This window comes from Sesamum indicum, linkage group LG4, assembly GCF_000512975.1.
Source record: "Sesamum indicum cultivar Zhongzhi No. 13 linkage group LG4, S_indicum_v1.0, whole genome shotgun sequence".
Lineage (NCBI taxonomy): Eukaryota > Viridiplantae > Streptophyta > Magnoliopsida > Lamiales > Pedaliaceae > Sesamum > Sesamum indicum.
Window position 1 is genome coordinate 10,758,566 of NC_026148.1, and position 26,004 is coordinate 10,784,569.

General features: G+C 34.9%; 5 protein-coding genes across 8 annotated transcripts in view; 4 read left to right on the forward strand and 1 right to left on the reverse strand.

Moving 5' to 3' along the window:
* The window catches only part of LOC105160580 (probable serine/threonine protein kinase IRE), a gene marked incomplete in the record, with an annotated part of 10,810 nt that extends 4,666 nt beyond the window's left edge, over nucleotides 1-6,144 (forward strand). Inside the window, 10 exon segments of the mRNA XM_011078021.2 lie at nucleotides 1-95; nucleotides 196-288; nucleotides 1,042-1,237; nucleotides 1,342-1,427; nucleotides 3,390-3,478; nucleotides 4,086-4,137; nucleotides 4,212-4,268; nucleotides 4,367-4,531; nucleotides 5,335-5,415; nucleotides 5,583-6,144. Coding sequence (XP_011076323.1) covers nucleotides 1-95; nucleotides 196-288; nucleotides 1,042-1,237; nucleotides 1,342-1,427; nucleotides 3,390-3,478; nucleotides 4,086-4,137; nucleotides 4,212-4,268; nucleotides 4,367-4,531; nucleotides 5,335-5,415; nucleotides 5,583-5,645 — 977 coding nt within the window.
* Nucleotides 7,213-10,815, forward strand: LOC105160583 (UMP-CMP kinase). Of its 4 annotated transcripts, XM_011078024.2 has the most exons (10): nucleotides 7,214-7,498; nucleotides 7,596-7,655; nucleotides 8,333-8,387; nucleotides 8,944-9,061; nucleotides 9,146-9,302; nucleotides 9,466-9,546; nucleotides 9,633-9,740; nucleotides 10,030-10,094; nucleotides 10,456-10,482; nucleotides 10,581-10,815. In XM_011078024.2, the coding sequence occupies exons 1-9, from the start codon at nucleotides 7,433-7,435 to the stop codon at nucleotides 10,457-10,459; spliced, it is 714 nt and encodes a 237-aa protein (XP_011076326.1). In that variant the 5' UTR covers nucleotides 7,214-7,432; the 3' UTR covers nucleotides 10,460-10,482; nucleotides 10,581-10,815. The 4 variants fall into 4 exon arrangements, 3 of the variants coding, with proteins under 3 accessions (XP_011076326.1, XP_011076325.1, XP_011076329.1); XR_002287015.1 differs by having other exon boundaries at nucleotides 7,213-7,498; nucleotides 9,633-9,751; nucleotides 10,456-10,815; XM_011078023.2 differs by having other exon boundaries at nucleotides 10,456-10,815.
* Nucleotides 11,807-14,081, forward strand: LOC105160582 (pentatricopeptide repeat-containing protein At4g25270, chloroplastic). The gene has a single exon (XM_011078022.2). The coding sequence runs from the start codon at nucleotides 11,972-11,974 to the stop codon at nucleotides 13,526-13,528; it is 1,557 nt and encodes a 518-aa protein (XP_011076324.1). The 5' UTR covers nucleotides 11,807-11,971; the 3' UTR covers nucleotides 13,529-14,081.
* On the forward strand, nucleotides 17,370-18,242 carry LOC105160584 (21 kDa protein-like). The gene has a single exon (XM_011078028.2). The coding sequence runs from the start codon at nucleotides 17,433-17,435 to the stop codon at nucleotides 18,039-18,041; it is 609 nt and encodes a 202-aa protein (XP_011076330.1). The 5' UTR covers nucleotides 17,370-17,432; the 3' UTR covers nucleotides 18,042-18,242.
* On the reverse strand, nucleotides 21,970-22,724 carry LOC105160585 (pectinesterase inhibitor 4). The gene has a single exon (XM_011078029.2). It carries the CDS (start codon nucleotides 22,638-22,640, stop codon nucleotides 22,065-22,067), a length of 576 nt encoding a protein of 191 aa, XP_011076331.1. The 5' UTR covers nucleotides 22,641-22,724; the 3' UTR covers nucleotides 21,970-22,064.

The window sequence follows — 26,004 nt, forward strand, 5'->3', positions numbered from 1 at the left end:
TTATGGAGTACTTAAATGGAGGAGATCTTTTCTCTTTGCTGAGAAATCTAGGCTGCTTGGAGGAAGATATGGCACGTGTTTATATAGCAGAAGTTGTAAGGACCTCTATTACTATTTTTGTAACCTGGAGATTCTTGGCAGTTAGCCAGGTTAAACCTTAAAAAAAGATTAATATTCATTATCTGTTACTTTCAGGTACTTGCTTTAGAGTACCTGCACTCCTTAAATGTCATTCATAGAGACTTGAAGCCAGATAATCTGCTGATAGGTCCTGATGGTCACATCAAGGTAAATATATGGATGTTCTTTGTAACACTATAAGCATGAGATGTCTTTAAAGCCTGATGTCAGATTTCTCTGTTTGTTAAGTAATACTCACAGAAAAAAGAGAATTTATTTGAAACTAAACGGTCTATAATAATATCCAATTTTTTTTGACTTTAGAAAAGCCATGAACAATAGCTTTCTATGTATTTGCATGTAGTTTCCACAAGCTGTTTCCCACTGCAATGATTTTACTGTAAATGTGGGAGAGTATTTCATTTTTATAAAATGGAAAGTTCGTCTTGTTTAAGACGAGTTAAGTTGATGTCTTAGGTAGAATATGATATATTTGACCAGACAAAGGAAAGTTTTATTCTGTTTCTTAATAGAATTGAAATGGTGAAGTAAGTGACAAAATCTTTAAGCAAATTTTGTGTTCTTTGATCTTGAGCATATTCAGATGTCTGGAGTTTGCTTGATGTAACTGTACAACTTGTACTATGATTTCATCAAGAGAATTTTCTTTTCTTGTTTTCCGTAGTCAATGAGATTGGGTTGAGTAATTCAAAATGTATATGAAAGAAGCTCGCTTTGTGAGCCTCTTATGCGGCAGTATGCTTGTTGATTCAGTAATTTTCTAGACATTCATGAACAGTGCGCATCAGAGTGTACACCCTTTACATAATTATTTTTGCGTCCAGTATGCATTAGAATATGTACACTTAGACAATGTATTTCTGCATTTATTTGATCATGAATCTGCTTCTTATTGTGCAGTTGACAGATTTTGGGCTCTCCAAAGTTGGTCTTATAAATAGCACCGATGACTTATCGGGTCCATCTGCTTTTCTTGGAGTCGATAAACCAAAAGCGACAGTAAACTCATCTGTGAAAAGAGAACAGAGGAAAAAACATTCTGTAGTTGGCACCCCGGACTATTTGGCACCTGAGATACTTCTCGGCATGGGACATGGTTCGAACTTTGAAATCCAATGTTTTATATAATGAGTGGAATAGTCAAAAGATATTATGTTCTATATTGTATTAATTGTTCTTGTCTTTACTGTGTTTTTTTAGGTGCAACAGCTGATTGGTGGTCAGTGGGTGTCATCCTCTTTGAGCTGCTAGTTGGTATTCCGCCTTTTAACGCAGAACATCCACAGGTATGCCATCAGTCATTTCGGATGAATTGACAATGAATGTAGTTGTGCTGTTTTTTGCTTTATCTCTTCATTGTGATATTCTGAATAGATAAGCTTTTCCATCAACCTGATTTGGGTCATTGGATAATGACTGTAAACTTGATCACATGAAGCGGATCCTATCTCGGATGGATGTTCCTGAGTTGGTGATTATGAAAACTTCAAATGGAAGTCTCATCTGAAAGGATGAACTTGTCTGTAATGGCTATACCGGCGTTCCTGTTTGTTTATCCGTAGCTCTATACAACCACTAGATAACTGAAAATGAGAATGCATTTAAGTTTCATTTATGTCCCTGAAACATTGATAAATGCTTCTGCAATTGGTTAATTTGGTTTGAGCATGGCCTGCAATACCATATCTCTTTCTCTACTAAGCCTCTGGATTCATTGGCTTCAAGTTTTCTCCTAATATTTGGAGCACAAATGCAATTGAATTTGAAAGTCTGTTTACACGTCCCATTGTCCACAATTTCACATAATTATGTTCGTATTTCCGTTCATATGCTTAATTATTGTCCCTTCTATGCCATATTTATTTGATTGTTAGTTAGTTGAAAGAATGTGCATAATTCATTGAAGTGGTCATGTCGGTTCACATACTTAATAGGTTACTTGCAATAAGCTGCAGAGAACTGGCATGGATTAATGTCATTGGCTATGTATTTATTTACTTGCTCATTTTGCTATTCTACCCTCTCTCTTTCTCTTTCTTTTTTCGTTTCTTTTTTCTTCTTCTGGGTGGGGGGAGGTAATAGCTTCATTGAGTTGGTGAAGGGATAGCATACAACCTGTATAGTTACACCGAAAAGATATTCAGGCGGATGGGCCCTGAACCCTAGCCTCCCAGGATTACATAAACTTACAAGCAAACTTTTTTCCTGAAAGTTTGGGATCCAAGTTCATATGATGGTGATCATTGATGGGATGGAGCAAAATGAAGTACCTCTCTTCCAATTGTTGTCACAGTCACTTTCTGACATGTCAGCATGCAATTCAGCAAAGGTTGCGGATATTTTCAGTCGTGTCATATATTTCCTTAATAGATGACTGCAATAAATATGATAGTGAGACCCATATATGTGAAATTTGGTCACCGTCTATGACTATAATAGCACAAAGCTTTCTGTAATTCCAGAAAGTCGGTAAGGGCTTTGTGGTAATTACTTTTAGCTACTTGAATGGTTATCCCTTCAAGAATATCAGCATTAGCCATCACAGTGGTAAATTGTCAGTAGATACTTCTAGTCATATATTAACGGAAACTAGGAATTTGATTTGATACTCATAACTCATTGCCGTTATTTGGATAAACAGTTTGGAAACTATTATAATGGGTCTAAATGAGGGTTATGGCACTTGGGGGCACTGTCTTAGTTATCGAGCCTTCCCATTCTGAAATTTTAAGTTTTAGCATTTAAATGACTTGGGCAGACTGTGATGGGTGTCGAATCCACAAAAAATAATTCCTATAAACACTTTTGTAGAAGTGTGAGTAGCGTCGAATTCACAAGAATTGGTTTTAAATTAATTCCTTCAAAAATAAAATAATTAGGGGTTTTTTGATTGTTTCATTTTGAGGGCATCAAGATTCTTCGATGTCTTTTGGTATATCTCTCAATAATTGTTTCAGGTAATCGTTAATGCAGCCTGCACAGTTACATATTTTATGCCCTACTGGATTTTGTTGAATTCCATAAAACTATTATCTAATCAGCTTATTGTAGTTTATTTGCCTTAGCGCGCCATTGACTACTATGTCCAGTCTCATTGATAACTACATAAAGGGGTAAAATTTTGCTCCATCTGAAGTAGATAATGGTGGAAAATTTTAAAATGGTTGTGGAATTAATTGCTATCTCTTGTTAAGAACTCATAGACCTTACTGATCATGGTAGTATTGATAATTCTTTTTCTGATGCAGCAAATTTTCAACAATATTATAAACAGAGACATACCCTGGCCCAAGATACCAGAAGAAATGAGCTATGAAGCATCTGATCTAATTAACAAGTAAGTGTGACATTTATTTTCTTACATGGCTGCATTGCAGTCAGTTTTATTTAAAGATCGATGTCTGTTTGAATTATGAAACTTTATGGTCCAAATTTCAAATAGCATATATTACTATGTTGCAAAAGAAGTAATTGGATGCAGTAAATAAAGTGACAAAATCATGTGCGGTATATAGGCTGTTTGCAAGTCATACCATCATGTCGTGTGAGTTGAAATTAGTAACACATCATCTAGAAAAGAAATCTTAAAGCAGGCAATTTTGGAAGCCTTTTCTTCTCCTTCTCATGGTGATAGTCAATCAACTTTTGGGGTAATTATTAATGAAGACCGTTTTGCAGGAATATTTCCAACCTTTGGCTGCTTAAGTCCGTGAACAAAAATATATTTTTATACTGGGCAATTCTTATCCAGTTCCTTTCTTCTCCCACATTAAGTGTTGCCATTATTCTGAAGCTTTATGTTATCTTAATGTATATGGTATATAATTGTTACTGCAGCAACGCTAGTTTGAAGAAGATTAGGTAAGAAGTTCATCTAGACTAACATTTCTTGCTTTTTTCTTGTAAACTGTGTAATTGAAGAAGACATTTGTGCTCCTTTTTAGGTTGCTGATTGAAAATCCAGTTCAGAGATTAGGTGCCACTGGAGCTGGAGAGGTATATGATTAATCTAATAGGGTTCTGTTGATTTGGTACAATGTAGGAAATAACTTTCCCTCTTTCTTACTCAGGTTAAACGACATTCCTTTTTCAAAGATATTAATTGGGACACTCTTGCGAGGCAGAAGGTCTCATCTACTTCCGCTGGACCACACACAATTCAGGAAAACGCACATTGATTCACTTCCAAAATCAGTTCCTAACCCTCATCTTCTCTCTTGCACAGGCAGCATTCATACCTTCAGTTGATGCGCATGATACGAGTTATTTTATGAGCCGATATATCTGGAACCTTGAAGAGGAAAATAGAGGTAGTGATGTAGATGACATGACTGACACAGGCAGTGCATCCTGCAGCAGCAGTTCATACAGCAACTTACAGGACGAAGATGTAAGCTTATACAATAACATTTATTCCATATTCCTCCGAAAGATGGAAAGACTTAGACTCCTAAGTTAATCTCAAATCTACTGAATTTCAAAAGCTGAATAAGAGAAGCATTTCTATTGCTTAATATATGAGAAGATATAAAGTTAGTGGTTAAGACCAGTTCTAGAATGAAAAATATCCATAAAACGGATTTCTTAATATTCCTCTTTGGGAGAAGTGCTTCCTAATTTGCAAGTATTTGTTTGAAACATTATTTAATGATTAACTTGAGAGAAAAAATGAGTAACTAACTTGAGAAATATGCTCTCACCCATGCTCACTTTGCTGAATGAATTTCTACGGATGTTACTCTGGGTGAATATCACTAACTTATAGAGGCGCCAAACATCCATTGCTTCTATAAATGCATTGCTAACAATAAGACCCCATCTGACAAGCGCTTTCAAACATCTTACAATGTCTAGATGTCTTTCGATACTTTCCCCATCTTAACTTATATGTCAAAGGGTTAAGTACATCTTTTCTGGTTAATGACAACATAAACTGAAGTATTTGTCTGGACCTGGATTTTATCAAATTGTCAATGTCAAACGACTGCCTGAATTACTTTAATTTATGTTCCCTTGTTGAATCATAGCTGATCAAAGATTGGTTACACCTTTACTTGGACCAAAACTATTTACTTTTTGATTAATTTGCAGTTCTATTCTGAATCATTTCATATAATCACTTGTAATCTAATGAAATGTAGCCCAAACTATCCTGCTTTCTTGGGTTTAAAACTGATAACCTTTCATTCTCAGGGGGATGAATGTGGACATTTAGCAGATTTCGTTGCGCCCTCCCTTGACATGAATTACTCTTTCAGTAATTTCTCATTTAAGGTGAGAACCTTTAGTCAAGAAGCTTGCACTGATCTTGCAAACGTCTATGAATCTTATCAGATCACTTCAAGTTTTTCCACTGTCACAGAAGAATATGCATCTGATGCATGTGTTCAAGTCCAACGCATTAGCCAACATCTTAATATCTATTTATTTTTGTCAATCAGAACTTGTCGCAGCTAGCTTCCATTAATTATGATTTGGTTACGAAGAAATCAAATACAGGCTGAAGAACCATCTATTCCATAACACAGTATGTCACTTTATAAGCTGAAGACCTGTTTTGGCAGCCAGCCCCAGAAACTCCTGTTGTAATTGCCTCAAGGATAGTTGAGATGCCAAAATGAACTTGGTTGCCTGCTCACTGAGATTACGCGAGCCATATAGTGTAAGAGCTACACAATCCTAAAACGAAGAATGGACTGTTGCAGCAAACAAGCCTTGATCCTCCCTGTGCATGTGAGAAGGTGGATGCTCATACTTTATACACTGCATAAATCTTACTTTAAACCCCCCCACCACCCAGCCTCCTTGTATATACGGTATTTTTTTGGTAGACGTGTTTTTAATGATAAACTCCACAATTTGGACTTAGGTCCTTTTTATTTCTTTGGAGCAGTTGGAATTCCTTTGTGTTCATATTATTCATGTAAAAGATGAATAAGGCAGTTTATATGGGATGAATCTATTGAAATCCTCATACTTGTGATTTGTCATTGGGATAATTATACAAATGTCCCCTAAAATTTAAGATTGAAATTATCCCTTTGAAAATACTATTTTGTAGAATCTATTATGATAATCTCCATTAATGTACTTGTATTCTCAGTTTTTATGAGACATATTTCCAGTAATTATTTTACTGATATAAGAACAACAGTATATGTGAAATTATACAAGAATCTTATCCAGAAACGAAAGAAATATATTTTTATATTTTGGGGTTTATTTTTCTCACAGTGCATTTCAGCAGTATACTTTCTCAAAGCACTTCAAACTAGAACACAACAAACTCCATCAAACTTAAGAATCCAACTTTCATAATTTATAAAACTTACTGTAGTGATCTATCTATCCTTGATAGGAGACGGCCCTTTTGATGTTCAAAATAATCTTGATCTGCCATTTTTTTAGGTTAATTGATTGAATTTAACTTCCATACTCATCAAAATCTTTCATAACTACCCTATCTTATATGTATTTTAGGTAATTCTCAACTTTACAAAAAATAAGTAATATTATTTAAAAATAATTGCTTACATGATGTTTGAACGAGTACATAGGTTTTCAAAACATTTTAAGATGTTTGGAAATTTATAAATTGGTAAAAAAAAAGAGCTTATAAAAAATAAGATGTTATGAGTTTGTAAATTTCATTAAAAAAAATAAAGAGTTCTCACCATATTTATAAAAATTTAACAAATGTTTTTCAATTATGGTCATATTAATTATACAGTTGTCAACACTACATCTTACAATTTTTATAACTTTATTTTATTCAAACACTTTGAAAACGTACTTAAAATAATATATAACAGTCTATAAATTATAAAAATATTTTATAAATTATAAATTTATAAAATAGTTCAAATAAACTTAACCAAACACCCTCTTATTATTATTATTTACATTTTACAATTATTGTACCAGAATGGAGTTGCTCATTACGAATGGGGCAAGAGCAAACGGGTTTGGATTCAGCAGTCCAATGCACCGAACCGCACCGGTCAACTGATGGGCATTAGAGTTAGACCCGCCCCCTATTAAAATGATGGACGTGGTGTATACACCCGTTCTATCCCAAAATTTTGACAAGTAAACAAACACAGGAAATTGCATTTTCCCACCACACGGACAGCATACACATGGACACAGTCTTGTACCTGTTCGACAGAAAGTCACCCCCAAAAGCAGAAGAACAACCCATTCTTCAAACTCCAAACTGAAACTCTCTCTCTCTCTCTCTGCCTGCGTTTTCTGTTTTGATTTTATTTTGTACATTTACCAAGGATCAGGTATGTGGAGGCGCGTGGCCTCTCTGTCGCCGCTGGTTTCTCGCTCCAAATCACGCCTTCTCGATCAAGTATTTGATTACCTTTTTCATTGGCAATTGATTTATTTTTTTGGTTTGTTTCTCGTGAGATTTTGGCTTGATGAACTGAATGTTCTTCTCTACTTAGGTGCAGGTGGCCAATGGATTTAATGTTTGGCAAGTGTTCAGTACTCAAGTTCTGAATCCGGTATCGTGTTTGTTTTTCTGTTGTTGGATTGTTAATTTTCTCTGATCAATATTCTCAGCTATTTCTCTCGTTTTGATTGCTGTCATGAATTCAAAAACAAAGTTCTCGTTCAGCTGTAGTTGATTTCCGGGAGAATTATGGATGCCTTCTCCAAGCTAGTTTTCACGTGCTAAGCTCTATGTAGCATGATAACTTGGTGCTTGTTATTCTCTAGGGCACTACTGATCTGATCCTTAATTGTTCTGTCCTCTTGTGTGACTATTTATTTCAACATTCTACGGTGCGAGAATGCATGTTAACTGAGCATGTCCATCTTCCGGGAATACCTTTTGATTCAAGAACGATGTCTTACTTGTTGACCCCTTGGTTGTCACGTTTTATCTTTTTTCATCTGTTTAATTAGTGCCTTTTTCACGGGATGGATATAAGCTACTTGATAGTTCCCCTTTTAAGCTTCATTTGAGATTTGCTTTATGCAGCCTGAAATGTTCTGTTTCTCAGTTTCTTTTGGTTTCCACATATATTTATGTGTTTTATGTTTATCAGTGCAAGCTATTAAGTCCAGTTTCTTTTATGTATATCATGGAAGGTTTTCTTAATTGAACGTCGGAGTTCTTATACTTTTAACAAGATGTTGATTGGTATATTAATATTTTGCATTTTCCTAATGGACGCAGACAGAAGGTGGAGTCTCTGATAGAAGAAGAACCCCATTGGTAACTTTTGTGTTGGGTAATTAACATACAGCTGCTTGTCTGGATCATACTTCCTTGCTTTGCTGGTTTAGAACTCAAGTTGGTGCTCTTATTAATGTTCGCTTGAGCGTGTGATGTTGCACTTCTTTAGCTGGTTATGATGCAAACAAACTAGCTGCCTGATATGATAGTATTCTTGCATCATGCACTAAAAGTTTCTTCATCTGGACACATTATGCCATGTATAAGTGTTTCAGGAGTAGCAATGAACGATGTGAAGCATTTGGCGCCATTGTCGTTGTTTCCTATCTCATTGAAATTTTTACTTCAGAAACTATTCCACTGAATTTGTAATATGCTCTAAAGTTCATATGAAATATTGATGTGGAAAGTTCCTACAAAGAAAACCACATGTAAAAACCCAAGTCACTCAAGAACTACCATGGAATATATGCAGTGAACCATAGAAACATTCAGAAATTGAAAAAAGGATCTACAATTTGGGGATTCGTATTTTCACCTCACTCTGCATTGCTCTCATGATCCACTGGAATTACAGAGGGATGATTCTGATCTCATAGTTGCGCTTTCAGGGGGTCCAGGGAGCGGAAAAGGTACTCAATGTACAAGGATTGTTGAAACCTTTGGGTTTACCCACTTAAGCGCTGGTGATCTTTTGAGAAAAGAAATTTCTTCTAATAGTGAAAATGGGTACAGTACCACATTTCTTCTGACATGCATTTGGTTTTTGACATCTTACCTAGATTTGTGACTGATGATGGCATCCTACTGCAGTTCCATGATTCTTAATACAATCAGGGAAGGGAAAATTGTTCCCTCAGAAGTGACTGTTAAACTAATACAAAAGGCCATTGAAGCAAGTGAAAATGATAGATTTCTTATTGATGGTTTTCCAAGAAGTGAAGAGAATCGTATAGCATACGAACGAGTTGTGAGTTTCTTTCTTCTGGTGACATTAATCAAACTTCTTTTTCATATGGCTAATTGAAGAAATCCTTAAGTAAGATTTTGATGAGTAAGTTGTTTATAGCTGCATGGTGGGAAGTGTCTATATGCTATTGGCATGAATATTTACTGGTAAGCAATAAGTGCAGATTGGCGCTGAACCAGATATTGTGCTTTTTTTTGATTGTCCTGTAGAAGAAATGGTGAAACGAGTTTTAAACCGTAATCAGGTGCATTCCGTATATCTATTTTCTCCACAGTTAGTCATTTCTTTTCTTCCGTCCCAAATCTGAAGAATTAGTGTTTTCTTTCCTAGGGACGAGTTGATGATAATATTGATACAGTCAAGGAAAGGTTGAAGGTATTTACGGAACTAAACCTTCCTGTCATCAAGTACTACTCTGAGAAAGGAAAACTCTACAAGGTATCAATTTGGTATGTTGATAACAGCAATGTATTGTAAACACTCACCATCTTGGTCACTTTGCATGTTACGGACATCAACAACTTACCTAGTAGGGGCTTATCTGTTTATGATGAAAGAAAGAAATTCCCACATTAATCATAAAATAAAGAAATAAGAGACCCTTCTGCTACATTCATTTCATGTATGTGCTGTTCTGCTTTTGTAATATGATTCGATTTTTTGTTTCAGTTACTGAGCTTGTTATATGTTTAATCATACAACTTCCACAATTACTAAATGCTTGCAGATTGACGCTACTGGATCCGAAGATGAAATATTTGAGAGAGTTCGCCCAGTTTTTGCTGTATTAAGGTATCCAATTTCATTTAGTAATCTATTGCTTTAATAAACTTTTATAAATAATTTATAATTGGATGTTTTCAGTTGCTCTTGACAATCAGATGTTGATATGCCTGTAATGTCAATGTTCATTTCGCTAGCCTTCTTAAAACTCATCACTTTCTGTCCACATGGAGGATGTTGAATTAAAACATACATACTTCCACCCTGCTTCTTAGGATGTTCATCTACTGTCTGCGAGAAGTTTGTAGAATTGAAGCCATCTATTTTTGTGCTTAAATCGAGTTTGCCTTTTCATTTAGCATCAAATTATTTATGGAACTTAGGTGAACCTCCTTTTCAACTAGACTGAAACGTATCCTCTTCACTGCAGGTGATCCTCTGAAGATAAATCCACTCTGTAAGTTGAGAAACTTTACAAACTTTCAAAAGATCTTCCTTTCGGCTACCTGGTCTTTTTTTTTTGCTGACCGGCATTAAACTGTCATTCTTCTGAAGAACCTATGAATCTGTGACAAAATAAACACTCATCAGTCTGCTGATCAAAGGCAGTTCTTTATCCTTTTGCGCATGTTTCTGCTGCTAATCTCAAATGGTGTGTTGTACATAACACAACAAAGACATGGCATCATACGTACTGCGCTGGAAGTAGCATACAAAACAAACTTCAACACAATGCAATAGACTCATCGCATGCCATCAGAAATAATTGAGACATTTATATTTGCATTAACCATCTGGACCGCTGCAGCGTAATGCTACTTACGATTCATTGTTATGTGGTATTTCTACTTGAAGGTTATAAGCCAGGCAGTTTTAGTTGCGATCTCTAATACTTTAATGAAAGATTATGGCTTAGATTGTGGTTTATGCTTATGAAATTTGTGTCCAACTCCGTTCCATGCATAATATTTGCTAATTTTTTGTTGGTTGAAATGTTTTACCAGATTGATCTTAATTAAAATTTTATTTGGTGTTAGGTTCTAATTGCAAAAGAAATGAACTATATTTAGTACTTTTTGTTCCATGCTCTGAGTCCTATCTTCTATAAATAGTAGGGGTGAGCCAACCCCCACCCAGCCCATGTCTAGTTCATAAAGGGAAAGAAGGAAAAAGTACCGGAAAGATAAGCTTTAAACCCAAGCAAATCCTGTCTTACTATAATCCAACTCTTGGAATACAATCCCAGAAGTATTGCTGGATGATCAGGTCTAGTTGAATGTAAGCAAATTACAAGGCAACCGAGCTTTAAATTTGAGTCTCATGCTAAACGATCGTACGAGTTAATTTGCAAGAAAAGAACTAGGAAAGTGGGAGAAAGAAATTAATATTCACCCAACTTCTTGAATTTAAGACAGCTGATTTTATAAATTTATACTATTTACTAAGTGTGCAGGAAATAAAAGTAACTGTTTTTGGTTGTCAATATATATATAGATTGAAATGCTCTCAAGCATACTAATTATTGCAAAAAGTTAACATCTATTTATAATTTTTAGTAATATTCTATTCATATACATTTAAAAATAATAAAATTTATTGATGAAATTATCAGTTTTGATATGTTCTTTATTTTATTTTTCTTGTCGTTCATATAATTAATAAATATAAAAAAAAATAAACTATTCACACTCATGAGTGTGCTCCTTTCCCAATCATTACTGCACAACTTGAGAAGACTGTTAATGCACTCCATTTATTAACCAATAAAAAGAGATGTTTTATTTGCATTTTCTGGAAAGGAAACCAATAAAAGAATTTCATTACTTCACTTTCATTTTAGTTGATCTGATTGACATAAAGATAAAATAAGGGAACATTTATATGCTTTGTTGCATGTAAACAAATATTCCTCAAATGCTACTTCCTCTGATTCATTCAGCAAAAGCATGAACTTGTGCTTCTTGAATACAGCATGTCTCGGCAGAAATTTTTCATGTTCCAGCGCAAAGAAGAAATATGAAAAACATGATAAGATTTACCAAACCAAGAAATCGAAACTCCCTTTCCCAAGATCCTACCCAACCCCACTCTTAACAGACCAGAAAATCCAGTCGCAATCAAAGCTCCAGGCCCTTGAAACTGTCATAAACAAGTTAGAATCCTCACTCAAAAATGGTGTAGTCATCAACGACCCTCAAATCTTTGCATCCCTTCTGGAGACCTGCTTCCAATTGAAAGCAATTGATTACGGGATTAAAGTTCATGGGCTTATTCCCGAGAAGCTTTTACGTAAGAATGTGGGCATCTTGTCCAAGCTTCTGCGGTTGTATGCTTGTAATGGGCAGGTGGAAAAGGCTCACGAGATGTTTGATGTAATGCCTGACAGAAACTCGTCGGCTTTTCCCTGGAATTCGCTTATTTCGGGTTATGCGGAGGAGGGTCTGTATGAAGATGCTTTGGCGTTGTATTTTCAGATGGTGGAAGAGGGAGTGGAGCCTGATCAGTACACTTTTCCGAGGGTGTTGAAAGCTTGTGGAGGAGTGGGTATGATTCAAGTTGGTGAAGAAGTCCATCGTCATGTGATTCGTTTTGGGTTTGGAAACAATACGTTTGTGTTAAATGCACTTGTCGATATGTATGCTAAGTGTGGAGATATTATTAGAGCTAGGAAGGTTTTTAATAGCATTGATAAAAAAGCATTGGTTTCTTGGAATTCAATGATTGTTGGGTATATTAGGCATGGTCTTATAGTGGAAGCAATGTCCATATTGCGGTGGATGATAGAAGAGGGATGTGAACCTGACTCAGTTACGCTGTCTGCGGTTCTGACTAGTATGTCGCCTTATAAAATTGGAACACAAATTCACGGATGGGTTTTCCGTAGAGGGACTGAGTGGAATTTATCTGTTGCTAATTCTATGATTGTTTTCTACTCGAACCAAGATAAGTTGGAAAAGGTAAAATGGTTGTTTGAATGCATGCCGAAAAGGGATGTGGTATCGTGGAATTCTATAATTTCAGCTCACTCAAAGGATTCTGCAGCCATAGAGTACTTCAACCGTATGATGGACTCTGATGCCTCACCAGATGGTATTACATTTGTACCTTTGTTATCTGCTTGTGCTCATTTGGGAATGGTGAAGGATGGGGAGAGGATGTTTTCAATGATGGTTGAGAGGTATCAGATTAGTCCAAGTATGGAGCACTATGCTTGTATGGTCAATCTTTACGCGAGGGCAGGATTGCTTAGTGAAGCATATGACTTTGTGGTGAACAGAATGGAGATTGAGGCTGGTCCGACTGTTTGGGGAGCATTGCTGTATGGTTGTTATCTTCACGGCAATGCCGAAGTTGGAGAGATAGCTGCAAACCATCTGTTTGAGTTGGAGCCGGATGGTGAACACAATTTTGAACTCTTGATCAAGATTTATCGTAAAGCTGGTCGCTATAAGGATATAGAAAGAATAAGAAGTATGATGATGGAAAGAGGACTAGAACTATAGGTTGCTTCCCTTTTAGCAGTAAGAGGAAATATCGCTTCCACTGGCAATGATGGAGATGTCTTGTAACTACTATGGTGTTCTATTTACTTATGCTGGCTTCATGGAAGGCAAGGGACATCACTTGAATTTCTGGTCTCTATGATTCATTGAATCAGAACATACTTCCATGAGTTTACCCAACTTGATTCCCTTGCTTCACAGATACATTCTCCAACATGATACAAACGAGAGAACACCGTACAGCCAGGTTCTTGATTGAAGAAACATGTTCAATATATACTTCCATTGCTGCTACATTTTATATGAAATGAAAAGCTTCCCAACTCGCAGCCCAAAACAGTTAAAAGTAATGAACATTCAAAACTGACGAAATCATCTGTGCTGCCTAAAATTCTTGCTTTTGTGTGGATTGGATTGTCAAGTGTACAAATTTATTATTCTTGAATCTCCATGTTCCCAAGTCAAAAATGGATGCATAGATGCTTCTGAACTCTGTTGTCATTGCATAGTAATTAATTATTGGTTGTGAAATTGAATTGCTGGCTGCTTAGCACCAACAGTTTAAGGTGCAGTCAGTAAACATGCTGTCTGAATGCTTGACATTGACATTGTCTACAATAGCAATATTTTCCTTTTAAATTGGAGTTGAATGCTAATTAATGGGAAATTCTAATTCAGACTGGATTTGGTTGAACTTGAACCAATTATACAGTAAATGTGATTCACTTGCCGTATGATTGGTCGACAGTTAAAAAAAAAAAAATCAATTACATTAACAAATATATTACACTTTCTTTGTGAATGATTTGAATTAACCAAGCTTAAGAATTCTCCAATTAGTACTACAGGGACGGCCTCCTTTGCTGCTGCTGCTGTGCTCTTTCAATAATATATTGATGTCATTTTCATAAAATGTCGACGTCAAAGGTTTATATATTCTTAAAATAAATGTATATCCATTTTTGGCGTACGAGCATTATTGCATGCAGAAGTCAGCAGAACAGCAGAAGGGCCCTGCTGGCTGCTACTGACTCTAAAGATTTAATATATATGGGCTTTTCAAACTGGTCCATACACCGTATTTATATCTCTACTGGCCCACAACTGGTGGGCTGGGGCCCATTCTCTTCGTAATTAATCCCCTCAATCAGCATACCTAATACCCTAATGTAGTTCCCATTTCCCCCTGTTGGAAACACTAAAATGGCAATTATGGGGACACCTCGAGGATCATCAAGAGAATCTCTTCACATGTGATGTCCCTCTTGATAATGAAATATCAACACCATGCTTAATATATAAAACTCTCCTCAATAAGCTCTGATTAACTCATAATCTATACCGGGTTAAGTAAATGTTAATTTAATTTTCAAATTATTACATTAGAGAAAAAAATTATTAGTCCCATTGATTTCATATGTGAGGATGTCATTTAATGACATGCATGGTGTACAATTATTCACGTCACTTTGAAATGATTGATTTAAGTGGATTAGAATTATAAATATCATAACCTTTAATTTTCAGATAGTAGTAATATCTTTCGCGCATTTATTGTATTGATTTTATCCTCGAACTATCATTCGACATTAAAAAATTATAATTAAGACGCATACTAGTCGGTACACTCATTTATTTCTTTAGATATTCATATTAGATAACAAAAATAAGAGAGACAATTGTAAAGTGAAAAAGAAAAAGAGACCATTACAACCATTACTTTCTACTTCTACTTTGCCAAAAAGCAAAGATTTGAATCCCCATTGCTTTAACATAAAGAATTGCAGTGTTTTCACATGGCCGGCGGTGTCCGCAGTAATTTCAATTTTTATGGTGTGAATAAATTACTGTGAAGATTATAGATTCAGAGGTTAAAATAATAATTAAAAAATTGAATTTAAGTATTTAAAAAAATAATTTAATATAAATATTTTTTTCAATAAATTGTAGAAGTTGATAAAGAATTATTTATAGATGTTAATTTAAACTTTTAAACAGTTCAAACGTAAAACTGTAAAACAGTAGTAAGCTGATAAGTGTGCTTATCTTAAATATTTATGAAACACTTCCTTAAGATTAGCGTCAAATACACATCCCCTTTGATAATGAATCAAACTTCAAATCAATTTCAAGTTCATATTGTATTATTTATAAACTATCACAATAATAAACACATTAAATATAAATACCACATCACGTACTCATAAACCAACATAATCGGAATCGAGCGTGCTTAGTTGTCGTGATAAAAAATCATGCACCCACCAGTAATAAAACTTCAATACTCAAGACAGTATAACTAAATAAAACTTGAATTTACTATTAATAAGTTAATAAATATTCCTTAAATAAAATTTATGGGTTCGACTATTTATTTGTTTTTATAGTGAACTTAAATCAATTGTATAAAACTAACGTGTAATAATAAGATTCATCAATTTATTTGTGAACTAATAAGTGAAAGGGGTATACTAAATATACGAATAGAAAATATCGATATCGATATTTTGGCCTATTAAAAAAGGGTCAATCAGAGTAGGGACTGGGAACATTTTGATAATTGCAAAATTGCAATTATCAAAATTGTCTTTTGTGGTCATTTAGGGAAGAAATCTTGAACCACACTCTCACAGTCTGATAAACTATTCATCCGTGACTAAGAATATATGATAAATAATAATAATAAAATTAATATATACTATTTTTATTTCAAAGGATGAAGCCGACATTTTCAACGAAAATGGGACCACCGTATGAGGCATGTCGGTGGCTAAACGTCAAAAGTTTGTCACTACATATGCAGTAATTATTCATTAATAATATTTTATTCTTATTCTTCATAGAAAATGTTTAACTTTTGAATCCGTGTGTCAATATAACCTCTATATATTTAATTATACAAATATCTCGTATTTTTTTATAAAATTATTAATATATTTTTAAGGTTGTAGTTACAAATATATATACATTTTTTATTCAATTGTGGATTTTTACACAAATGCTTCCTATTATATATTGCACTAACATTCTGTTAAAGGGTGTAGCTGTATTTTATAAAGGACATGAAGTGTTTGTGTAACTAAACTTAACTTTAGAAGGTGTCGATGTAATTTTAAATTCGATCATGTATTTATGACCCAATTTAGTAGAGTGGGCAACTTTCTTCTATTTTAAGAATATTTTTTTTTTTGTCCAGACTCTATTTTGTCGAATCAAACTAATCACAAAGTAAGCGTACAATCAAACTTATTACAGAGTAAGTATTTGATTCGGCCAAATATGGTTCAAACAAAAATTTTTCATTAGAAAAGATGATTCATCTACTATGTAATTGATCACTTTCCCTGAATTGTACACCAATCACATGTCCAGTATATTGCACTTGCCATATAATTCATTCGGTCGAGTCTGATCCGAACTATAATCTTCCTTTAAAGCTTCCTATACTTGGTGTGATAGGATTTAAGTGATATAAATAACTTTCGAATTACAATCTAGCCATAATGAGCTACAGTAGTGGATTTTAACTACTAATACTAGACCGATTCAAAATAAAATAAATAAATAATTAAATGGGATATCCCAATTAAAAATTCAAAATAAAGATGACCTGAGAATAATAAAAAACAAAAAAAAAGAAATACCGTACAGAATAAGACATAATTAATCCTTAAATCAATGCCTGATGGATGGTCCGTGTTTTCAACCAAGTTGCCCAACCGTGTCCAAAATCAGCACACAATGCGTGTCTACAGTCCACACCTAGTGCAGTGGACCCATTATTGCATGTGATAACACACTCACCACAACTTGAATTATTTTCCTCTATAAATCCCAAGCTATCAACCACTCTCATTTCCCACCCACCCACCACCTCTCCACATTTGTCATTACAACCAAAACTATGGCAACATTTTCTCTTACATCCTCACTCACATTCCTCTCTTTGCTACTTGTCCTAACTCCAACTGGGTTTGCCACCGCCGGCGCTGCTGCCGCCACCAACCCTGCCGCCAGCTTTATTAGAACTTCTTGCCGCGCCACCACGTACCCAGCTGTATGTGTCCAGTCACTGTCGACATACGCCACGGTCATTCAAAAAAGCCCGAAACAATTGGTCATGACCGCATTGTCTGTGAGCGTCGACAGAGCCCAATCCACCAAGACCTTTGTGTCCAAGCTCACTAAATTCCGTGGGCTGAAGCCCAGAGAGTACGCGGCCATCAAGGACTGCCTTGAGGAGGTGAGCGACAGCGTGGACCGGCTAAGCAAGTCGGCCCAGGAGCTCAAGAGATTGGGCCGGGCTGGAGGGCCCGAATACATATGGCACTTGAGCAATCTGCAGACGTGGGTGAGTGCCGCCCTGACGGACGATAGCACTTGCTTGGATGGGTTCTCGGGCCGGGCCTTGAACGGTAGGATCAAGACGTCGATCCGGGCCCGAATGACTAATGTGGCTCAGGTGACCAGTAATGCACTTGCACTTTGCAACAAGTATGCTGGCAAGTACTGATTGAGGTGGGAGAGTTTAGCCTTTGTGTTAATGTGTTTGAGAAGTCCAGAATAAGTTGGGCTGAGTGTACTGTGTGTGTTTTTGTTTTGATGTATGATTTATGTTGTAACTTACTCAATTTTGTAACATATATATATATAAGCAATGTCATACTCAAATGGAGTGGAGGTTCTGTTTCTCCTTCTCTGTGTCTTTTTCTTAGTCTTATCTGCCAATTTCTAAGCAATAATGGATCCATCAACCCAAGCATAAATTGGTCATGACTTTTCTAGCCAGGTAGACAAAATTTCCACCGATCATATGAGTATTTATTTCATTTTATATAAATTTATTTTATTATATTTAGTTATATTGATATATTTGCATGATTTATTAAAATATTGATATAATTATGTAATTAAACGGAAAAAAAAAAAAAAACAAGTGGATGAAGGACTACTTGCACATCACATGCAAGAAGTCTTTGCAACCATTGCATTGTGTTAGGCTCATTTAAGGAATAATTACGTTATTATTTCATGTCTATTATATGAATTTTAATTGTAAAATCTGATTGTGGGAAGTGTTTATAATGTTTTGAATTTATAATATGCTCAAGATTTTGGAGTGTGTTTGTAATTGTAAATTGATTTACTTTATGATCAATCATAGGGAGGAATTGCAATTACATCAGCTCACTTCTAGTTTGCTTTAGGCAACATTAGTCTAATATGGTTCCCATATCATTCTTTTCTCCTGTTTTTAGCTACAAAATAAAAAAAGTAGGGGTGGCTCCTTAAAAACCCGTTAAAGAATATTACGTCTACGTCTTATGACTGTCGAACACTTTATTGTAAATCGACAATCATCAAGAATAAATACAAAATACACGGTCGAAGATAAATATTTTTTAACAAAAACTTAAATCCACAATATGGGTATGTTAAAGTTTGTTCCTAATCATTAAGTCACGATTTTTAGTGACACGTCGTGCATATTTATAGTATATTAAACGCCAAATCAACTCTTAAAAAACCCAAAAAAGAAAAGTGAAGAAAAGGCAAAGTATTGACAAAATGATGTGTTTTCTGACGGAGGTCGGTAAAGATGCACACACACCATGTAGAGTGTGAAATGCTGACACTAAGAGGCTGACATGAAGAGCAACGACTTTGAACCGAAGATAAGAATCTTCCGAGAAAATTAGAACAATATAGAGCCGAATGTACATGAGCACATGGGCTGTGTTGACAAAAAAGCCAGAAGTGGACTAAATGAAGATCTTTGTTCCACCAATGAAGTCTTGATTGGGCGGTGGGCTGGACGTCTCACAAACATGAAGTTATGAGTTTGAGTTTTATGAATATAGGTGTATTATCTACGTTTTATAATAATGTTTTTTTTTTTTTTGAATTTAATAGAGCTCGACTCGTCTGCCACCCCTACCCGCTATCGTAGCTCATTATGGCTGAATTACAATCCTAAAGTTATCTATATTATTTAAATTCTATCATGCCAAATAAAGGAGGCCTTATCTTAAATGATTTACATTTAATTCCATGTTTTAGGAATTTGAAGAGAAATTTCTGATTAAATGTCACCATTAATTTAGATAGCATGTCATTAATAAACTCAAATTATTATGAGTATATAAATTACAAGTACATATTTGCACCAACAGAGTTGTAACATCGGACATAACTGGGTACCATGTTAATCAATTTGACAATGTTATATATATAAGTAATGGTAATAAATCATAATTATACTTATTCAAATGTATCAACGTTTAAGTTGGACAATGTATCAATTCAATCAATACATCGCTATTCAATCAACAAATTAATATCAATAAATAAAATAAAATAAATTATAATAAACTCATATAAATAATAAAATAAATATCTATGATTCAGACTGAACCTCAAGGTGGGCCAGTGATTGACGGGCTGAACTGGGGTTTGCATATTGTTGTTTCTCGGCAAGTTTTGTTGTGCTGACCCCAATTTTTAACTAATAGAACAGAGCACAAATTTAGTAAGGCAAACTATGCGCTAACAGATGTTCCTGTTTTTTCATTTTTCTTCGTAAACAATCACATAATAATTTCAATTATATCTCAAACTCAAATTCAATTCGATTTGTTAAAATGTTAAAATATGCATATATATGTATATATATATTATTCAAAATTTTAAAAGAAAGGGGTAAAATTAGTAATTTCACCAACTTCTATGAAAAATAAAAAATCAATTATTAATTTTTTTAAACTTATATAAATTATCTCTTCGTGACAACATATCTGACGTATGCTTGAATTAGAAAGTCTGTAAGAGTCTAATTCAAATAAAAAAAAGTTCAAATATGCTCGTGTATGGGAATCTTGTAATTTGACGTACAAGATAAAAAATTATAATAACCACACTGGGACGACCCTACATTTAATTCAACACGATCATCTATAGAAGTGTCAAGAAGGGCTAAGATCTATGGATTAAACCCTACCCAACTAGTGGGTTGGGTTAGTTATATTTTAAATTGCGCTGATATGGTTTGATGTTAAATAAAATTATATTTTGCATGGGTTGGATATAAATTGTTAATGGGCTTAATATGAATTGTTAATGGTCTAATATGAATTCTTAATGAGTTCAACCCATATACTAAAATAAAAAAAATTAAAAAGAAACTCACAATCTTCTCTTCTCAATCGACTACACTCACAACTCTCTTTTTCTACACACACGCAAACACGCTCACAGCCCTCTTTATCCATACACACACACACACACACAACTCTCTTTCTCCATATACTTTATAATTTATGTAATTTTTTTATTTCATATTACAATTTATGATTCTGAAGATGATGAAGGTGAAAATTGTCTCTCAAAAAATATAAAAAATTTGATTGCACGGCTTGGTTTTCATTCAAGATGAGCATTCAAAATTTTATAAATTATTTTGATAAAATATAATATTTTGTGATATACTTAGTAGATTTTCTTTTTCACTTTATGATTTAGCAAATGAATCTTAATGTACATAGTCACTAATAAAAAATAATATGTGATACAAGTTTAGTTGTATTACATTACTAGTAGTTATCTTTTTCAGTAGTTCAAATATTATCTTTTTTTTTTATTGTGTGAAATATTGAAACCTTTATATTCAAATTAATAAAATAGTTTATATTAATCAAACTCAACCCATTTACAAACCAATTCATTTTGGACCCGGCCCAATTCGTCCATTTGTCACTCTTAATCATATTTTAAGGGAATTAAGAATATGAAGGTTGTAAAGATATTTAGAGTGAAAATTAAGTTGGGATATGGAGAGCTAGTAGTTATAAGTATTTCGAGTTATACGATTTCATGTGAATCCTTACATATCCGAATTCAAGTTAAGCTGAAACTGAGTTGATTATAAAAGACACAGATCTTAACATATTTTGTAATTAAAAAAAGATTTGGAAGCATTTCAAAACTTTTGAAATAGCTCCACATAGCTATATCAGGATCAAGACCAGTAAAAACTCGTATTTTCATACATGTTGCAGTTTTGTAATTAAGAATATTAAATCGGATAAATCAAAGTTTTATGTTGTAAAGTCTATTTCATCTTTTACTTCATTTAATATATAATTAAGCATGATGTGGATAAAATTTTTAAATAAATAAAGTACATGATGTTATCTTTATACACGTGGTATGTGTATATTAAATAGAGTAGAAGATGAAATAGTACGTATTTACAACAGAAAATTCAATTCGAGATTCAAAGTATATAGAACAAAACTTTTCCAACTCAAATTATCCAGAAACTTTATTAATCAAGCTCGCATTTTAATTCCCATGGGCATGCACGAAATCAATACACAAAAACCCCCAACCTTAATTTTCTTCTTGACCGATGAACATAATTGCCTACCTAGTTACAAATTAGATTCAAATCACATCAAAATCCTGATTGATCATTTCATTATCCCCAAAGAATCACATGCATCAACGTTAAACAGAGAAACCCCGCATCAAATTCAATTCAGTAAAGATGGTTAATCAACGACAAAGCATTGCTTATCAGCTTCTCCACATCAGAAACACAACCTTTGATCTTGTTCTTCACAACCGGATCCACCTTCCTGTCCAAGAACTCATCGACGCACGTCTCAGCATCCGTAATAGCAGCGCTGGCGTACGTCTTGGCGTTAGCCCACTGAAACTCCCTGTCGCCATCCTTCAGATGCCCCATGGCGTTCACCGTCTGCTTCAGCTGGTAGACCGCGTCTTTCAGGTCGCTGATGCACTCCTTCACGGCCCGGGCCTCACTGCTCGGGATATCCTTTCGTTTCGCAAGCTTAGACACGGTGGTAGAACTGTCGCGAGTCGCCTGTATAGCTTCTTTGAGGGCGTAGTTGCATAGCCTCAAGGGGTTGGTTTTAATGGAGGATGCGTGTGGGGCGAGCGTCTTGATGCAGACGGCCGGGTACGTAGTCGTGTTGCATGATTTTTTTATGTAGTTCGTGTACGGTTGAAGGCCCACAGAACTAGAACCCGAGGTAGGATGTACGTGAGAGACGAACAATAAAAGTATCGTGAGGATCGTAAACACTTCCATTAGTGTGTGTTGTGTGTGAAATTGGAATTGGTGCAAATTAAATTGTGTGTAGAAGTGAAGATTGGCGTGTGGAAAATCGATGAGATTGGGAAGTATTTATATATAGGTCTTGAGAGTCAGGTGAAATGCTGTGGGTATTAAATTAATTGGGTAGAGTATGTGTATAGGGATGAGGCACATGCATGCAAATGGGTTGTCCCAATCGAACATGTTTTCTGTTAAAATCTGTAGCCTTCACATGCTTGTTTGAGTCGGGAAATTTTAATTCAAATTAAGTTTCATCAATTTGAATTAATTATATAATAATATAATATTTATTATGTAATTAATTAGTATACAATTTCAGAAAGTAACAAATCATATATTAAGTATTATCACATTTATTTATAATTGATTTGATTTGACCAAACCTAATTTAAATTAAAATTTTAACTTTGAGTGAGTCCCCTGCAAATCAAGCAAATTATAGACAAGCTAGCCTATTACTTCCGTTATCACCTGATCTAGATAGGTGGAGTAATTGATAATGATATTCACACTGCGTGCGACTATCGCGCCGCATTCAAGTGGATTGGATTATTTATTCTAAATCTTACTATGTTTTTTTTATTTCATTTGATGGAAAAAATTGTATTTTTATCCCATATGTTACATTTTTTTAGTTTAATTTCTATGATTTTCTCATATTAAATCGCGTAAATTGTAAATTTTTTTAATATTAATTATAAGTCATCACGTGCATTTTTCGTACTATAATTAAGGAGTTTATAATATTTCTGTAAATTTTTTATATATTTTTTATTAATTATTGAATGAAAAATACACGTGAGAACTATCATTTGCACATTTAATTTGAATTTCAAACATTTTCAATCCAAATTGAAGCACATACGGATCTCAATTATGAAATAGTGTCTCTTAATTAGTCAACCCTTCTTTTATTTATTCATAGTTTATGATTGACGTACAATAATACATACATGATGACTTCTAAAGGGTTCATATGTAATTCAATTACAACATTTTAATTTTTTTTTAACTCGACACTGATTTAATTATTCGGAAATTTTTTAATTGTATATATGACCCACTCAATATCCTAAGAACTCTATAATTTTTTTGGCATTTTCATTCCTAATATTAGAGTGACAGCATCACGATCTATTTATTTTCCTTCAGAATGTTGTATATAAGTGGATTGAACTTTTTATTTTAATTTCTATTGCATCTTCTATTTATTTAATATACACACGTCAGATATATAAAATCTGTTTTTAAATAAAACACATGACGTCATCTTTATACACATTATATGTACATACTAAAATGGAATAAAAAATACAGTAGAATTTAAAATAAAAAATTCAGTACGGTATATAAGAAAAATTCCTTGTAAAAACAGGCATGCATCCAAAAACATTCTTGATATAAGAATGCTGAAATTAGAAGGCAACTTATCTTTTTTTCTTTCTGAGAAAGGAAGGCAACTCATCTGAATATCTGTAAGTAACTTGTATAATTAATCAATCACCCTTGAAAACTTATCGTCTACGTGATGGTGCAAATTAATAATCAAGGAAAGCAAATCGGGTTTGATCAGGAGTACTGGTGTACAAGAATCCCATGTGTTTTACCAATCATCAGGCGACACGTGCAGCGGTCTGAGAAGTCAAAATCCTATGCACGTGCACACGTTTCAAATGTTCGGTCGCCGGCTGTGTCATGCGGTGGATGCAGCGGAAAGAAAGGCGACTTTGGAGGAGATCCTTCATTATTTCTCAAGCTGGCGAGCCAAGTGCATATATTTATTTATTTTGTTTTAAATGTAACTTTCATTATAAGTAGTCGTAGATACCTTGTATAAAGCCATTGTAATTTTTTGATCTTGTAACTCATTGATCTAAGTACACGATTGGAAAAACGGGCATGGTCGAGCTTGTGTTCTTTATGATTGACAATCGTGTATGATGGGAGTTTATCCTTACAGTGACCCCACAAAAAAATACAACTTAATATAATAACGATTACAGATTAATTGGAATAGTGAGAAAAAAAAAAACAACAATGATAAATCATTTTGGCTCAGGAAGTTAAATCCAATAGAGAAGCCTACAGCCACAAAGATCGACAACCCAACTATCGGTTGCTCAAACCCATCAAAGGACAACAGCCATTGATCGGGATAAATTATGCTCTCACATGAATGGGGGTAAAATCCCATTAATTATTCCCAGGAGGAATTTAAGGACGCTATAATCATGGGAGTATCCAATTAAGCTATAATTTGGGGTGCGAAATTTAGGCAAGATTGCCATTTATCCGCACTTACTCGATTCTAACCATGGACTGGATCATACTTAAAGCAGGGAAGAGGTTCTTAGCAGGGTAACAATTAATTCTCTTCAGAACTAAATTACTCCTTACATCCTTCTCAGGCTAATTATACTGACTTGAGCGTCGGAGAGCCTTAGTCGGGAAACCTCCCGACTGGCTTAACCCGTTTTCTGTGTTCTCAGGAATTGTCTCGAAGCTCAAATCGGAGATCGAAGTCACGTATCGCGACCTAGTCTCGAAGAGAAGTCTTCAGGACAGTTCATTTGGCGCCGTCTGCGGGAAAAATGGTTTTGGAGAACATGGAAGGTGAATCAGGCAGAAATATCCTGGGATTGGATACAACGATGGGGAATACAGACCCCATCATTCAATTGACGAAGCTGGAGCTACAACAATTGATGGAAGAAGCAGGAAGGAAAGCTATCGTGGCATACGAACGAAGGACCACCACACCCGTTGAAAGAGGTGGTCCGCGGAGGAAGCTATTCGAGGAAAGAGAGCCAGAAAAGACATTGGGAACAGGTAAAAAGGATCAGAACAGACGCCTACCCTCGGAGGTGGGTTCGAGTAGTCGAGATAAGAGCCAAACTAGGGGACCTGCGATCTCGCGTGCGGAGGTCGAGAGTGTATCAAGGCAGATCGTTAATCTGGGGAAACAAATTGACGAATTAAAAAAAAGGGGAGAGATCGTGTCTCAACATAGAAACTCGCCATTCTGCAACCAAATTCTAACGGAGACCGTACCACCGAACTTCAGGATGCCAGATCTCACTAAATATGATGGAACAAAAGATCCATTAGAACATCTAGCAGCATTTGATATGGTGATGAACCTTTATGGACAACCAGGCCCAATTAATGCTAAATTATTTGTTACCGCTCTGACAGGTAAAGCCCAAGAATGGTTCGTCACTCTACCTCCGGGGAGCATCGAGTCACACGAGCAGCTCACGCAAAAATTTGCTTTCCACTTCGCCAGCAAACGGAAGCAGAAGAGGTCTGCTACCCACCTATTCACTATCAGACAACA